Here is a 16,851-nt window from a genome sequence, read left to right as displayed (position 1 = left end):
GTCATTTAGGATGGGGTTATAAAGTGAGAAGAGGGTCAAGGACTGAGTCTTAAGGAGCTCTATCATTTAAGGGGTGAATAGTGAAGTAATGCCTCCTAGAACATAATGATAACATTACTTAATATAGTGATTTGCAATTATAAATAATTTCCACACACATTTCCATTTTTTCCCCCATGAATGCTATGAGGAATGAAGGGTTATTCCTATTTTATAGATGACAGAATCAGAGTCTTAAAGGTTCTGTTGCCCAAAGTGGAGGTGGAACTAAAACTAGAACCCAGTTTTCTGACCCAATGATTAAGTTCTTTCCCTTTGTCTTAGTGAGTTTTTCCAAACAACACACCCTAATAACAGGAATTGCATACAGTGAAATTTTGTGAAGCATTCCCAAGGAAATAGAAGGAGAGAAAGCTACCCCATGAGGGAGTTGGGAGCAAGTCACTACATTGGAAACTGAGACTTAATCCTTCTAGGGACCCTCTGAAGAGCTGTGGAGAATGAACTTCAGAATTTTCTGCCCTGGGGTCTTATCCCCTGGTTCTCATTTTCTGTTAGTCAAGGGTTGCCCCCATCAGGTGTTAATCCCTAGCACTTCCACATTTGCACATTTGTCCATGTGTCAGAGGGTCTATGTGGATCCCACAGATGACCTACTAGGCAGCAGGAGAGAAGCCTCTGGGCAGAAATAGAGAGATAAGGAGATACAGCTGGGGCTGAAGTAAAAAGTTGGCCAAGAAGATGTGAAGTGGCCACAGAAGTATCTGTAGTATCATTGCACCTATTGCTTTTTATGGGGATGAGGTTGTTTGTACAAATAATTTCAATACAATAGAGACATATTAACACAGAGATTGGTAGACAGTGCTATGGAAGCTCAGAGAATGAAGCCACCAATTGTATCTGATCACATGAAGACTTCACCGAGCAGGTGGCCTTGGAGCTGAATCTTAAGGGATACAGTGCTATGGTTTAAATGTTTGTCCCCTCCAAAACTCATGTTGAAACTTAATCCCCAATGTAATAGTATTAATAGGTGGGACCTTTAAGAGATGATTGGGTCATGAGGGCTCTGTCCTCATAAATGGATTAATCTGTTATCGAAAGCTCGGCCCTTGTCCTGGAGGCTGCATTGGAAGAATGAGAACAAGTGGTTTGAGGAGAAGGAAAGAGAAATTTATTACTTTGCTGACAAAGGAGGAAAAGTGGCATACTATCATATCAAAATCCAAATTCCTGAACATAAGCAGAAATACAGAGCTTTTAAAGGGAGGGCCCTCAGTTCTAGGCTATTGTTCTTAATGATTCTAATAGTCCCATCTCTATCTAAGTCAAAGCCTGTGACCTCCGCCCACCTGGGAGGCCTACACAGACCTCTGCTGGCCAGGCACCAGGCCTGGGATGGAGCCAGCAGTTTAGCTTAGCTATTTTCTGTAACACAAAGAACAAAAGATATTTCCCTGACCCTCTGACCACCTGCCCCCAAGTCAGGGATGCAGGCCTTACTTCCCAAAAAGAGTGGGGGATGTTTTAAAGAGAGAAAATATGTTTTTCCATTTTTGTAGGCCATTCCCTCTGTTACAAATCCATTTATGGATTAATGGGTTATCACAGGTGTGGGCTAGTTATCATGAGAGTAGGTATATTAATATAAAGGCCAGTTTGGCTCTCAGCATGCCCCCTTTGCCTTGTGATGCCCTGTGCCACCTCAGGACTCTGCGTAGAGTCTCCACTAGAAAGAAGGCCCTCACCAGATGTGGACCCTTAACTTTGGACTTCCCAGCTGCCAGAACTGTAAGAATAAATTTCTTTTTTTAAAAAAATAAATCACCTGGTCTCAGGTATTCAGTTATTGCAACAGAAAATGAACTAAGACAAATGGTAAGAAGTTTTCCTAAAGGTGAGGTAGGACACATTCCAGACAAAGGTCATACTGTGTATTGAAGAGTGGCAGCTTGAAATTGCAAGCAATCCCTAGGAAATCAGCAGCCATCAGTATGGCTAGAATGAAGGCAGGAAGGAATAATGGGAGAGGAGGTCCAAGACTGAATTTAGTATGCCTGTCTCAAAAGTGGGCACCTCATCCATTGAAGTGCAGTGGTGCTCAAGCTTGGTTTCATATTAAAAGCACCTGAGGAGCTTAAAAATACTGATTTCTGGGTTCTGCTTCCAAAATGGCAGCATAGAAGCAAGCTGGCTTCACTCCTCCCAACAGAAAACCAAAAACAAATATACAGCACCAAGATTATCACTGTAAATATGCCAGATAAACCAGTTCCTGGGGTGACAAGGAAGTGAAAAAAACCCAAGTAAATGATAAAAGAATCAGACTTCTACATCTGAGACACCCCTCCCCCATTTTGCTTGGCATGGAGAGAGCATGGAAAATTCCCCCCACTCACTGTTTCTACACTGGAAAAAGTGAGCTATAGGTGTACAACTAACATCCCCACCATCTTGGATTCCCTGGCAGGAGACCTGTCCCTTCCTTAACCCACAGGAAGCATTGTGAGTACCTTAAGGGAGAAATATCCCTGATAACAGGCAGAGACAAAGGGGGAAAGTGAGATTACTATCTCCAGCCTAAGAAACTCTGCTCTGTAACTCTACCAGAGAAGATACCAAATTAGAGTGGCTGTTCAGCAGCATCATGCTATAGGAGGTTCATCTCACAGATCCCCCGGGCATGGACTCCTTGCCAGCTTTCCCACATTGCCAGGATATACCCTTTGTGACCTCTCCCATTTGGGAAGGGCAGATTTCTGATCATTTACTAGAGCCAAGGTGAACCTGGGCTTAAGGTGATACTTAGAGCCAAAAAGGAGACAGTGGCCTAGCAGTAAAAAACTTCTAAGCAAATATATACAATCAAAACCAAAACAAGCCAGACAGAGAAGACTGGAAAATAACTAATCCTTTGATGCAAAGAAATATACATACTTCTGTAAGAAACAACAGCAAACAGGGAACCATGATCTCTCCAAATAAATAAATCAAGGAGCCAGTAACTGACCATATCTAGATGGTGACATGTGAGCTCTCTGACCAAGAATTCAATGTAGTAATTTTAAGGAAACCCAGTGATCTCTAACATAGCACAGAAAAACAATTCAGAAATTTATCAGAGAAATTTAACAAAGAGATTGAAATAATATAAAAAAAAATAGAAATCTTGGAACTTAGAAATACATTTGCTGAACTGAAAAATTCATTAAAGACTCAGCAGCAGAATGGATCAAGCAGAGGAAAGTATCAGTGAGTTCAAAGACAGGCTGTTTAAAAATACACAGTGAGAAGAGAACAAAGAAAAAAGAATGACAAGCAACAAAGATTGCCTACAAGATATAGGAAATTACCTCAAAAGACCAAATCTAAGAATCATTGATGTTCAAAAGGGAGTTGAGCAAGAGCCAAGGTATTAAAGCTTATTCAAAGAAATAATAACAGAAAACTTTTCAAAACTTGAGAAAGATATAAATATCTAGGTATAGGAAGGTCATTGAAAATGAAATAGATTTGACTCAAATAAGACTACTCTAAGGCATATAATAATAAAACTTTCAAAGGTCAAGGACAAAGAAAGAATCCTAAAAGCATCATGAGAAAAGAAGCAAATAGCATATAAAGGAACTCCTCATGGAAACTATATAGGCCAGGAGAGTGTGGAATGACATTTTGAAATGATGAAAGAAAAAATTTGCCATCCCCAAATACTGTATTTAGCAGAGTTATTCTTCAAATAAGAAGGAGAGATAAAGTCTTTCCCAGAATAAAAAATGCTGAGAGAATTCACCACTATCAGACCTGTCTTACAAGAAATGTCAAAGGGAGTTCTTCAATCTGAAAGAAAAAAAAGACACTAATGTGCAAAAAACAATCAAACATACAAACAATGAAAAAATTTAAAGTTATAAAATCCACTGGTAAAATTAAGTACATAGACAACCCCAGAATACTCTAATACTGTAATTGTGGTGTGAAATCCATTCATTCCTCTAGTATAAAACCCAAAAGACAAATCTATTGAAAAACAGCTACAGCAACCTGTTAAGAGATAGGTAATGTAAAAAAATGTAAATTGAGAGAACTAAAAGCAAAAATATGAAAAGGGAGTGAAGTTAAAATGTAGAAGTTTTTAAAACATTTTTTGTTTCTATTATTTTCTTTCTGATCTAAGTTGTCATCTGTTTAAAATAACTTGTTATATTAAGATATTTTATACACCTCATCATAACCACAATGCAAAAACCCATGATAGATTCACTAAAAATAAAAAGCAATAAATTAAAACATATAGCCAGAGAAAATTACTTAACCACAAAGGAAGATGGGAAGAAAGGAAGAGAGGAGTTACAAAACAACCAGAAAACAAGCAACAAAATGGCAGTAGTTAAGTCCTTACTTATCAATAATAACACTGAATGTAAATTGACTCAATTGTCCAATAAAAAGGCATACAGTGGCTAGATAGATGAAGAAACAAGGCCCTACTATACACTGCCATCTATAAAGATACACATAGCTTGAAATTGAAAGGGGTGGAAAAAGATATTTCATGCAACTAGAAGCCAAAAAAGAGTGGGAATAGCTATACTTAGATAAAATAGACTACAAATAAAAGATAGTAAAAAGAGACAAAGAAGGTCACTATAAAATGATAAAGGGGTCAGTTAAGTAATATATAGGCATGCAACACCAGAGCTCCCAAGTATATAGAGCAAACATTAATAGATGTAAAGGGAGAGATAGACTGCAATACAATAATAGTAGGGGACTTTAACACTCCATTCTCAGTAATAGATCATTCAGACAGGAAATCAATAGAGAAACATTGGAGTTAAACTACGTGCTAGACTTAATAGGCCTAACTGACATTTACAGAACATTTTAGTCAACTGCTGCAGAATACACATTCTTTTCATCAGCACATGGAACATTTTCCACAATAGATCATATCTTAGGCCACAAAACAAGTCTGAACAAATTGAAAACAGTAGAAATCATATCAAGTGTCTTTTCTGACCACAGTGGAATAAAACCAGACATGGATGACAAGAAAATCCTTGGAAACTTCACAAACACATAGAAATTAAACAACATGCTTCTCAATGACCAATGAGTCAAAGAAGAAATTAAAAAGGAAATTTAAAAATTTCTCGAAACAAATGAAAACAGAAATAAAACATAACAAAATCTATGGGATACATAAGAAACAGTACTAAGAGGGAAGTTTATAGCAATAGCAATAAACCCTTATGTCAAAAAAGTAGAAAGACTTCAAATAAACAATCTCATGATATACCCCAAGCAACTAGAAAAGCAAGAACAAATCAAACCCAAAATTAGTAGAAGGAAAGCAATAATAAAGGTCAAAGCAGAAATAAATTAAATTGAGACTAGAAAAAAACAATGTAAAAGATCAATGAAATGAAAAGTTGTTTTTTGGAAAAGGTAAACGAAATCAACACACCTTTGCCTAGGTTAAGAAGAAAGAAGAAAAGATCCAAATAAATAACATCAGAGATGAAAAAGGAGACATAGCAACTGATACCTCAGAAATACAAAGAATCATTAGAGACTATTATGAACAACTAACTACCAACAAATTGGGAAGCCTAGAAGAAATGGATAAATTTCTGGACACATACAACCTACCAAAATTGAACCATGAAGAAATAGAAAACCTCAATAAACCAATAATGAGTAATAAGATCAAAGACATAATAAAAAGTCTCCCATCAAAGAAAAGCCTAGGACCTGATGCCTTCACTGCTAAATTCTACTAAACACTTAAAGAACTAATACCAATCCTATCAAACTCTTCAAAAACATTAAAGAGGAAGGAATATTTCCAAACTCATTCTATAAGGCCAACATTACTCTGATACCGAAACCAGACAAGGACACAATGAAAAAAGGAAAGTATAAGCCATTATCAATGATGAACACAGATATAAAAATCCTTAACAAAATAGTAGCAAAATGAATTCAATGACACGTTAAAAAGATCATTTACCATGATGAAGTAGTATTTGTCCCAGGGATAAAAGTGTGGTTCAAAATAAGCAAATCAATAAATGTGATATATCATATGAACAGAACCAAGAACAAAAACCATATGATTATTTCAATAGATGGTAAGAAAGCATTTAATAAAATTTAACATCCATTTATGATAAAAGCCCTGATCAAACTGGGTGTAGAAGGAACATACTTCAAAATAATAAGGGCCATATATGACAAACCCACAGCTAACATTATACTGAACAGAGAAAAACTGAATGGCTTTCCTCTAAGATCAGGAACAAGACAAGGGTGTCCACTTCCACCACTTTTATTCAATATATATTCAATCCATGCTCATGAATTGGAAGAATTATCAATAATATCATTAGAATGACAATACTACCTAAAGCAATTTACAGATTCAATGCAATCCCTATCAAAATACCAATGACATTCTTCACAGAAGCAGAAAAAAAGTCCTAAGACTCGTGGTGGCCACAAGCCTTCGTGGTGCAACTTCAGCTCTCCTAACTGCTCCCACTGATTCATCGTCCCAGTCTTCTTGCAGGGATAATTATTCTGCCTGCCCAGAGTACAATACAACGTGGGCCATAGACTCAGACTGCTCTGAGTTTGAACCCCAGCTCTGCTCTTAGAATCACAGGACTTAAGTCTCTGAGCCTGTTTCTCCACTTTGTAAGATGGAGCTAATAATTCTTATCTTGTAGGATTACTGTGAGAATTAAATGGTATAAAGTACATGCAAATGTGAAGTGCAGAGCAGGAGGCATGGCCCACTGTGGACACTTAATGACCGAAAGCTCATGTATTATCATCTTGGCAGCTAGCCTGCCATAGTGACAAATTGACAGTTACTTTTATTTTATTCCTGTTTCTTCCCATCTGACTTTCCCTCATCTAGCTCAGCTCTGGTCAGTCCACAAGTGCTGATAGTCCAGTCTAGTCATCTTCCTGTCTGACCCAGTTTGGGTTCAGCCTTGCTGGGGAGGTAGTGGCCTCATGCCTGGGCCACATCTGGCATAGCACAGCAATAAATCTTTTTTGTACTTATGTGTTTACTTGCCCAGCTACCTAGTAGGTTGTAAGGCATATTGAGGACAGGGACTGGCTTTCATTTGTCTTTGCATATACTTTATTTATTCCTTCACTCAATGAATGAATTCATTCATTTAACAAATTGTCATTGAACATCTACTCTATTTTAGGCCCTGGGGATACAGCAGTGAGCAAGATTGGCAAAGTTCTTACCCTCATTGAACTTAATGGTCTAGTGGGGAGATAATCATTAATCAAATAATCACAATATAAATGTTAAAATTACAACCAGCACAGCATCTTTCTTGGGTAGTTGCTCCATAGAAGTTTGCTGATTCAGTGAATAGACAGAGCATCTTGAACAGATAAAACTACTCTCTCCTTGGATGTGAAGGTCACAGGACTAGCCTGTTAGCAGATGGTGTCAGTGTGGGAGGGAGAACCCTGCCTTAGGATCCTGTAGACATCCTGGTTCCCCACTCTTAGCCCCAGAGCCTTCTCAATCTGAACCTCCAGAGTGCAGGGCCTGGGAATCTGCACGTGTAACAAGGCATCCTTAGGCATTCTCATGCCACTGGAGTTTGCGAACCACTGTCTATAGACATTAATAGTAGGGACACAATGATCACTTAATCACAGACCTTAGAGAATGGAAGAGTCATTAGCTGTACGTACCTAAGTCTCCCCTAGGAAAGTGCCTTCGTCCTGGTGGACCCAGGTGTGGAGGTAGCTTTGAGGTCTGCTTGGTTCACCACTTCCTTGATTGCCTGCTCATCACTGAACACTGGCAGTTAGTGAGTTGTCAGATATTACTTTTAGCACAAACATTCCATGTTTTGGCACACACTGAGGCTCTCACATAGAAATCAGACTGACCCAATACCAAACCACATGCCTTCATTAAAAGCTGCCACTTCTGTGGAATGTAGGCTCAGGGAGCGGACTGCTTTGATTTCAATCCTGCATCTGCTATTTTCTGTCTGAGACTCTGGGCAAATAAATTTGTCTCTCTATGCCTCAGTTTCCTTATATGTAAAATGGAGATAGTAATAGTACCTACTTGGAAGATGATTGTGAGGATTAAATGGAATGATATAAGTGACTTACTTGTCAGAGTGCCCAACATATCAGAAACTTTCAGTGGAGACCACCTGTTAACACTGGTTAATAAAAATGTGTTCTATGGAAGGCCCTTAGTTGTTACTGTGTTGTGGTCACTGGACTGGCACCCTGCAGGATTTTCAACTACTGCCTTTCTTTATGCATCTGCTTTTTCAAAATGAACTAAAATACTGTTCTTGGATAATAAGCATTTGCGATTTTATCTTTTAATGGAGAATTTGGAAGATTTGCTCTGATTTCCAACCTCAAATACTCCTGGAAAATATTTCTATTATTTTTACTCTATTGGATTTTAACATTGGTTTTAAAAACAACTTCTGGAGATGGGTGATTGTGATGGTTGCACAACAACGTGAATATCCTTAATACCACAAAACTGTATACTTAAAAATGATTAAAATGGTAAATTTTATGTTATGTATTAATATATATTACCACTATTAGGAAAACTGGTTTGTATTAAAGATCTAGTAACTCTAATTTAAAAAAAGGAAAGGAAGAAAATGGTTTCTAAATATTTATAGGTCCTGCTAGCCTCTCTGTAGCTAACTTGGTTTGTTTATAGAGTACTAGAGTTACATTCAAAGGGATAAACTTTGTTTATAAATCCAAACTCACTGAGACAGACTGATGAGGCTGTTGAAGTTACCATTAAAGCTACAGGAACTTTTAAGAAAGTTTTTGAAGAACCAGTATATCTGAAGGGACTACCAGAAGTTAATGATTACACTGTTGCCTGTGTTATCCGATGTCTCCGTCTATTTTGTGCTGCTATAACAGAATACCACAGACTGGGTGATTTATAAAGAACAGAAATTAATTTTCTCACAGTTCTGGAGGTTGGGAAGTCCAAGATCAAGGTTCTAGTGGCTAGAGTCTGGTAACAGCCTGGTCTCTGCTTCCAAGATGGCCTTGAATTCTACATCCTCTGGAGGGGAGGGACACTGTTCCTCACATGGCGGAAGTACAGAAGATGGTGAACCCGCTCTCAAAAGCCCATTTTTATCATGGCATTAATCCATTCATGAGGGCAGAGCCCTCGTGACCTAAACATCTCCCATGAGGCCCCACCTCCTGACACTGTTGCATTGGTGATTACGTTTTCAGCACATGAGTTTTGGATAGGAAAACATTCAAACCATAGCACCTGGCTTATGGGGTTTTTTGTTGGGGGAAGGTGGGCATAGAATAACCCCAATGGTACTACTTTTTATTAGACTATAAATATTAATGTCTTTTAGGCCTGGAAGGAATTTAAAAAACATATAGTTAGTTCTAACCCTCCTCAGTCATTCATTTGATTCAACAATTATCTGTTGAATTCCTTCTCTGTGCCTACTGTATAGTAGGATATACCATAGTGAATACTGGATATACATGGTAAGCAAAGTAGACCTGCCCTCAGGTAGCTTACAATCTAATAGGAAAGAAAGACATTAATCAAATACTCATAAAATATGTAATTATACCATGTGTCAGTGCTGTCTTTAGAGGAAACATACAGGCATTATGATCAGGGGAGTAGGATCTAATCTAAGGAGGTTAGGAAGGCTGGGATATCAAGTGAAGGGCTTTCTGGGCACAGGCCCCAGAACAGAATCCACGTAGCCTGTGGGTAACTACAAGCAGGCCAGTTCCGTGGCATGTATTTTCTGAAGGACGAGACTCAGAGGAGAGGGTTAAACGTCCTACTTCTGCAGAACCAGGCAGCAAGCCATCTGACACTCCAGTTTTCTCTTTCTGCATCTAAGATGACTTACCCAGAAGCCCAAAACTATGACACTTGTGCAGGTAGAATTATTTCCATCCTAAGGAGGGGTCTGCCACACCTCCACGTTGCCTCCAGGCTCAATGAGCTCAGGGTCTGTTACTGCCTACATTTCTAGGTCTTCACCAGGGCCCCTGTAATGGTGTTTCTGTGAACCAAGCAAGGTCATTTCTGCTGTTCCTCTTTCCAGACCACTGCTTCTGTTCATGCAGCCTAGCGCATGAAGATCAGTTATGGTCACTAAAACCATGTGCATCATAAAAAGCTAGCTTAGGACAAAATTGTATGCACAGTAAGAATACAGCTATATAAAAATATTATGCATTTTTGAAAGAACAGAAAGAAATAAAAATAACTGATATCTAGTTGGTGGAATCTTAAAGGTCTCTTTTTTTCTTTTTTCCTTCTTTTTCAAGGTGATATTTAATAAACTTTTAGTACTCTTAAAGTAGAAAATAAGATTGAAGTAATAATATTAAGGGAGTGTCAGATTTCTTCCTTACCACCCATATCTTGGATTTTTTTCTTTAATGTGAAGGACATACTCATAAGGGCTTTTGGAAATGTTTTAAATATGAGCTACAGAGAAATATTGGGTTTCTCCACTGCCAGACTTCTCTGAGGCATTCACTAGCTAATGGGTTTGTGAGCCCAGATGCACCAGCATTCCCTAAACTTCTGGGAAGCTAAATTTACCAAGACTGTTGCAGGCCTTGTGCTCTCTGGAACATTCATTGGAAAATGCTGATGTGGTGGAAAGAGAAGGTAGTTGTTACCTGGGCTCTGATGAACATTGGAACAAAGAAAGGCAAACTCCTAAAATTCTCAAACTGAGAACTTGCAGATAATCAAGCTTTCTCTGTCTCTCAAGCGCAAGCAATGACAGTTTTTTATTCTGCAAACCATTTTAGAAGACAAAACATTTGGCACACTTCAACAGGTTAGCATTCTAGTGTACTGTATACATAAAGTGGAATGTCTTCAATTCCTGTGTTAAAATATACCCTACCCCCTTCTCAAACATTTGCCACATGAAATGTATTAATAGTAAAAGCTTTTGTTTCTCAACTACCTCACTGTGTAAGGCCTTAGAGAAACAAGCTGACAGAAGCAAGGCTTGTTCCTTGGCTCTACTAGAAGAGTGACTTTCATGTTAACAAAGTTAGACAGAATACAACATCCTGATTCCAGATAAAGGCTGCTTGTTGCTGCTGCCTCGCCAGCTATTATCATATGTTGCTGTGGTTGGAACATTTTCTGGCAGGAAGAATTCATGGACTCTGCTAGGGACAACAGAATTTTCTACTCTGTAACCCCTGAGCCTCTTTCTCCATCTGGGGAGGTTTCCCCTGGGTCCAAAGGCCCCAGACCTCAGTCCGTGTCCCTTTCTGCCCACAATGGTCACCACCTAAGCCATTTTTTGAATTCCTTTCACTGCAGGCCTAGCTGCAGAGGAGTCTGTCCAGCTTGCTTCCTTCCTTGCTGTGCCCAAAGCCAGTGCACAGGCCCTTTTCTTTCTGAGGGCATGACGCTAATTAGTAGAGGGAATCCCTGCTGTGTGTAACAAGGCAGAGGATACTGTGAAGGTTATGGAGGGTCAAGGATCTTCATGAAGTCTGCACAGTGATATTCCCTGGTCTGTAGTGAAATGGAATGAAGTTTGACATTCAGTAGGCTCTACTAGGGAGCCTTCTGGGGCTAGAAAATATTCTGTATCTTGATCTTGGTAGTGCTTATATGGCTGTACACATATGCAAAAATTCATTGAGGCATACATCTATGATTTGCATACTTTGCTGTAATTGTCCCTCATTTCGTGTCCTTAAAAGGGGGCACCAATCTCAAAACTGTTGCCCAGACCTTGCTCTTACATTTCTGTGTACAAGGAGAATAAGGTCTTGAGTCTGAGCCTGATTCAAATCCTCCCTAATGGTCCAGGGTGGTCTCTTGAATCCTCATTCTTACCTTCTTTTCTCTTTGGAGGAGGTTCTTAGGTTCTTATCAGGTGACAAAACGAGGGTATAGAAATATACATACATATGTATGTATGTGTGTGTATATATATATAAACTGCCAAATTAAGTATTTTCAAGTGGCAGACCACACTTTGAGGTCCACAGCTTAAATGAGTAGCCTAATGTAACAAGAGTAGTTGGATCACATTTCAGAAGGGCCTTCTCTGCTTCTCTTCCTTTTGCTTGCCCATTTACTCCCTTCCATGTTTCTCTCTAGTATAGGGATAATAAAAATTCCATGTGGAACCAGGCTTGGTGACTCACAGCTGTAATCCCAGTGCTTTGGGAGGCTGAGACAAGAAGATCGCTTGAGGCCAGGAGTTCGAGATCAGCTTGAGCAATATAGCAAGATCCCCATCTCAAAATATTTAAAAATTAGTTGAGTGTGGTGGTGTACACCTGTAGTCCCAGCTACTTGGGAGGCTGAGGCAAGAGGATTGCTTGATCTCAGGAGTTCAAGGCTGCAGTGAACTATGATTGTGCCACTGTACTCTAGCCTGGGCAATAGAGTGAGATCCTGTCTCTTAAAAAAATAAAAGATGACTATCAATTGATCAAAATGGGCATTCGGCAGTCTACTCCTGGGTAAATACCCAAAAGAAATAAGAGCTTATTTCCACAAAATAAAATGTACATGAATGTTTCTGGCAGCTATATCCCAATAACCCCAAACTGAAAACAACTCAAGTGTTCATCAACAGTCAAATGAATAAAAATATAGTATATCCATATAATGAAATACTCTACAGAAATGGAAAGGGATGAACTACTGATACGCACAGTTTGAATGCATCTTACAGATCGTGTAGAATGAAAGAAGACATAAAGGAGGCACACTATCTGAGTTCATTTATTGTAGTCAAAACCAGGCAAAACTCATCCTTGGTGATAGAAGTCAAGACAGTGGTCACCTTTGAGGGGAACTGACTGAGAAGAGGCACCAGGGAACCTTCTGGGGCTAGAAAATATTCTGTATCTTGATCTTGGCAGTGATTATAAGAATGTGCACATATGCAAAAATTCATTGAGGTGTACACCTAAGATTTGCACACTTATCTGTATTTGTCCCTCATTTCGTGTCCTTAAAAGGGAGCACCAGTTTGAAAACTGTTGCCCAGCCCTTGCTCCTATGTTTCTGTGTACAAGGAGCATAAGGTCTTGAGTCTGACCTTGATTCAAATCTATGCTCTGTCATTTATTAGCTGTGTGTCTTGAGTAAATTACTTAAGCTCTTTGTACTTCGGTTTCTCACTTATATAGAAGGGACAAAAATAGTACCTATTGCATAGCACTGCTCTAAGAATTAAGTCAGATAATTCATATATAAGATGCTTCATACGACACCTGCCTGATAACATTGAATACACTCATGAAATATGATATGGTGACTTTGTTCTTTTCCCTTTCTCCTCTGACCATCTAGTTCTTCCTCATGCTTTTTTCCCCCTCTTCCCTTATTCTTCCTTTCATCTCCCCCTACTTTTTTTTTTTTTTCTGAAACAGAGTCTCGCTTTGTTGCCTGGGCTAGAGTGAGTGCCGTGGCGTCAGCATAGCTCACAGCAACCTCCAACTCCTGGGCTCAAGCAAACCTTCTGCCTCAGCCTCCCGAGTAGCTGGGACTACAGGCATGCGCCACCATGCCCAGCTAATTTTTTCTATATATATATATTTTTAGTTGTCCAGATTATTTCTTTCTATTTTTTAGTAGAGATGGGGTAGGGGGTCTCGTTCTTGCTCAGCCTGGTCTCGAACTCCTGACCTTGAGCAATCCACCCGCCTTGGCCTCCCAGAGTGCTAGGATTACAGGTGTGAGCCTCCGGGCCCGGCCCATCTCCCCCTACTTTTAAGAGCTAAAAACATAATGTTTAAGTACATATATTTTAAAATGTATTAAATATAATTTTATAACTATATTTACAATTAAAAAGAAAGTGCACTTAGTATTTTCTGTCTGTCTTTAAGACAAACTCTACATTTCTTGAACTAAAATTAGATTAAGATGTTTACTATGTCTGTGTGGCGCTCAGTGGATTAACTCAGTTTTTCCCAACTTGTCTACACATTAGAATCACCTGGGATCTTATACAAAGTCCAGAAACTAGTCCACATAGCAGACCAATTAAATCACACTATCTGGGGGGAGGATTCAGGCGTCAGTAGTCGTTGAAGCTTTCCAGGTGATTCTGATATGATTCCAAGGTGTAGACAGGTTTGGGAACTACAGATTAATAGCTTTCAATTCCTTCTATAGTGTCTCAGCCACTTCAGCACGTGGTTCTGAATCTTGGCTGCACATTAGAATCACCTAGGAAGCTTCTAAACAATACTGCTGCTCGGGCTCACCCTAAGGCCTGAATATTTCTAACATGCAACCAGCATGAAGAGGCCCTGTTCTAGAGGGATTGGTGTCCTGGTGGATCTTGTGATCAGGGTAACTCCAGCCCCAAACCCAGTGTTCCTCTCAAATTAAAATACATTCTCCTCATGTTTTTGAAAACTCTTATCCTTATTCCCTTTCTGTTGTAAGCTGAATATGGCGATGAACGATGTGATACCCGTAAGTTTTTGGTTTGTTTTGCTTTCAGTATGGGATTGTGCTGGATGCGGGCTCTTCTCACACAAGCTTATATATCTATAAGTGGCCAGCAGAAAAGGAGAATGACACAGGGGTGGTGCATCAGATAGAAGAATGCAAGGTAAAAGGTAAGATGAAGAAAAGGGAGGGGGAGACAGTGGGACGTGAGAACATGAGGGTGTTTGGCAAGTAGAACACAAAAGTAAAAAGAGCCCCAAGCATGGGAAGCCAAGTGAAGAACACAGTGGCGCTCCCATTGTTGTTATCTTATTATCATTATGAAAATAATATTGAAATCAGTCCTTAATGATCAAGCCCTTGAAGAATAAGCACATTTAAAAATAATTGAGTAATAGTGGCTTTCATAAACAGCACTTCTGCATGCCATGCACTAAGTCCTGAGCATGTGCTATTTCAGTTCATCATCACAGTTTTCCATTGAGGTATGTGTTATTATTTCCTTTTTTAAATGAGGCCACTGAGGTTGAGAGAGCTTGTATCACTTGTTTTAAGGTAACTTGGACTAGTAAGTAATGAAGCCGGGGTTCAAACTAAGGTCTGCCCAACATCAAACCCATGTCTTAGCCAGTGGTTCTCAAGGTTGAAACTGTATCAGAACCACCTGGAGGGCTTGTTAAAACACAGGTGCTGGGCCCCACCCCTAGAGTTTCTCAGCAGAGCTGGGTTGAAGCCTGAGAATTTGTATTTCTAACAAGTTCAATGTGATGCTGATGCTGCTGGTCCAAGGAATTACTGCTCTCTTGATCCTTGCACCCTAATCTATAGCTTAGAAGATGTTTTTGAAAGCCTTTGACCCCTGTGTAGGTGGGAAAGACCAAATCATAGACTTTTAGGGCTGGGCAAAGGACCTTGTGCATCATTTAAATCTTGTGAGAAGGATACAAAAATCTGGATTAGTGCCTTGTAAGCAGCAACAGAACCAGGACAAGAATCTAGGTCTCCTTACTGTACTCCAGGCTTCCTGCCCCTCTGAACTATGCATTACATATTGATTTTTTATTTTTAGTTAGTTTCCTTTTAAGGTCACAATACAAGTTAAAGCTGTTGACAGTTCAGCTCTCTCCACTCCTTCCACCCAGTATCCCACCGTGCACCAAACATCACATTGCAGTGTAATCTCTTTGACCTTTATCTCTTGGCTTTATGGACCAGGAACCCACTGTTTATTTTTAGTCAGCTAGGTAACCTAGATCCCAGAAGATGATTGATTTTTAGTTTGATTGCCTGTGGAGTCCACTAATTTTTGTAGTTTGTCAAGAAAGTAGTACAGAGGAGATGTTTCCAAGGAAGCAAGCCATTCTACTCAATACCCTGATATCCTGAGCCTTTGGCCCCATCAATACTGAGACAGTACTTCTAGTATTTCTTAAAGCCCAAATCCCTCATTTTTTGGCTTTTATTTAATTCACTGGCTTCCATTTTTAAAAGTTTTTTTTTTTTTTTTAATCTAGCAGATGTCTTTCTTCTGAGACTCATCCCATGAGCATTTGGCTTAACAAATGCAGTATATTCCCTTCTCAAAGAGAGTTGTCTAGTTAATCAAATATTTAACACCAGATTTTCTGAATCAAAACAGTTAGCTGATAACTTAGAGCTGATTGTCTCATGGTTAAGTAAACAGGCTATTTAAAAACCTATGAATGATCTAGGTAAATTATTTGAATAATTATCCTTAAAGCAAATAGTGCAGGTATTTATCGTAATGTGAGATGAAAGTGTTGAGTGTTAACTTCAAAAAGCTTAAGAAATCTTGGCTCCAAATCCTCTCCATAGCAACAGTTAGTTTTGATCTAAAACTGGAAAAACAGTTTTACTGGGGAGGCAGAGTACTGGAGTTGAAAAGTCACTGAGGATACGTGAATTTTTTTCCTGTTTCGTCTAACAAAGGAAGAAACTCCACCTCAGAAATTTTAGGGCACTGGCCACGATCACGTAGCTAATTATTAACTGCTTCTTTTTTTTTTTTTTTTTTTTCAATAAAAGCTGGTGTGTCTGGTGCTTATTTTAACTTTGGTTCTAAATGTCATATTTATTTAGTTCTTCCAGGAATTAGTGTTGTTTATTAGAACTTAGTGGAAGAAACATCAAAAAGCAGTTAATAGAGTAGCTATCTATAAGATCCCAATTAATCTCTGGTAATGTTATGCAATTGTAAAATTGCGCCATCCAGTGGCAAAATTATTGAACACCAGATAGACCCAACTCGAGGTTTGAAAATTAACCAAGGCTAGGTCCAGTGAGTTACCCTCTAATTACAACAACTTAATATATACCACATCAGGAAATTG

The 16,851-nt window shown here is 39.0% G+C and overlaps 1 protein-coding gene across 1 annotated transcript in view; it reads left to right on the top strand.

The window, feature by feature from the left end:
• The window catches only part of ENTPD1 (ectonucleoside triphosphate diphosphohydrolase 1), a 122,535-nt gene that overhangs the window by 67,033 nt on the left and 38,651 nt on the right, over positions 1-16,851 (top strand). The window contains exon 3 of the mRNA XM_012654462.1: positions 14,553-14,670. Within this exon, the coding sequence (XP_012509916.1) occupies positions 14,553-14,670 (118 nt within the window). The remainder of the gene's footprint in view (positions 1-14,552; positions 14,671-16,851) is intronic.

This window comes from Propithecus coquereli, unplaced genomic scaffold (assembly GCF_000956105.1).
Source record: "Propithecus coquereli isolate 6110/MARCELLA unplaced genomic scaffold, Pcoq_1.0 Scaffold440, whole genome shotgun sequence".
In the NCBI taxonomy this organism is placed as follows: Eukaryota; Metazoa; Chordata; class Mammalia; order Primates; family Indriidae; genus Propithecus; species Propithecus coquereli.
The sequence above is the reverse complement of the archived record's forward strand: the minus strand, read 5'-3'. Positions and strand labels throughout refer to the sequence as shown.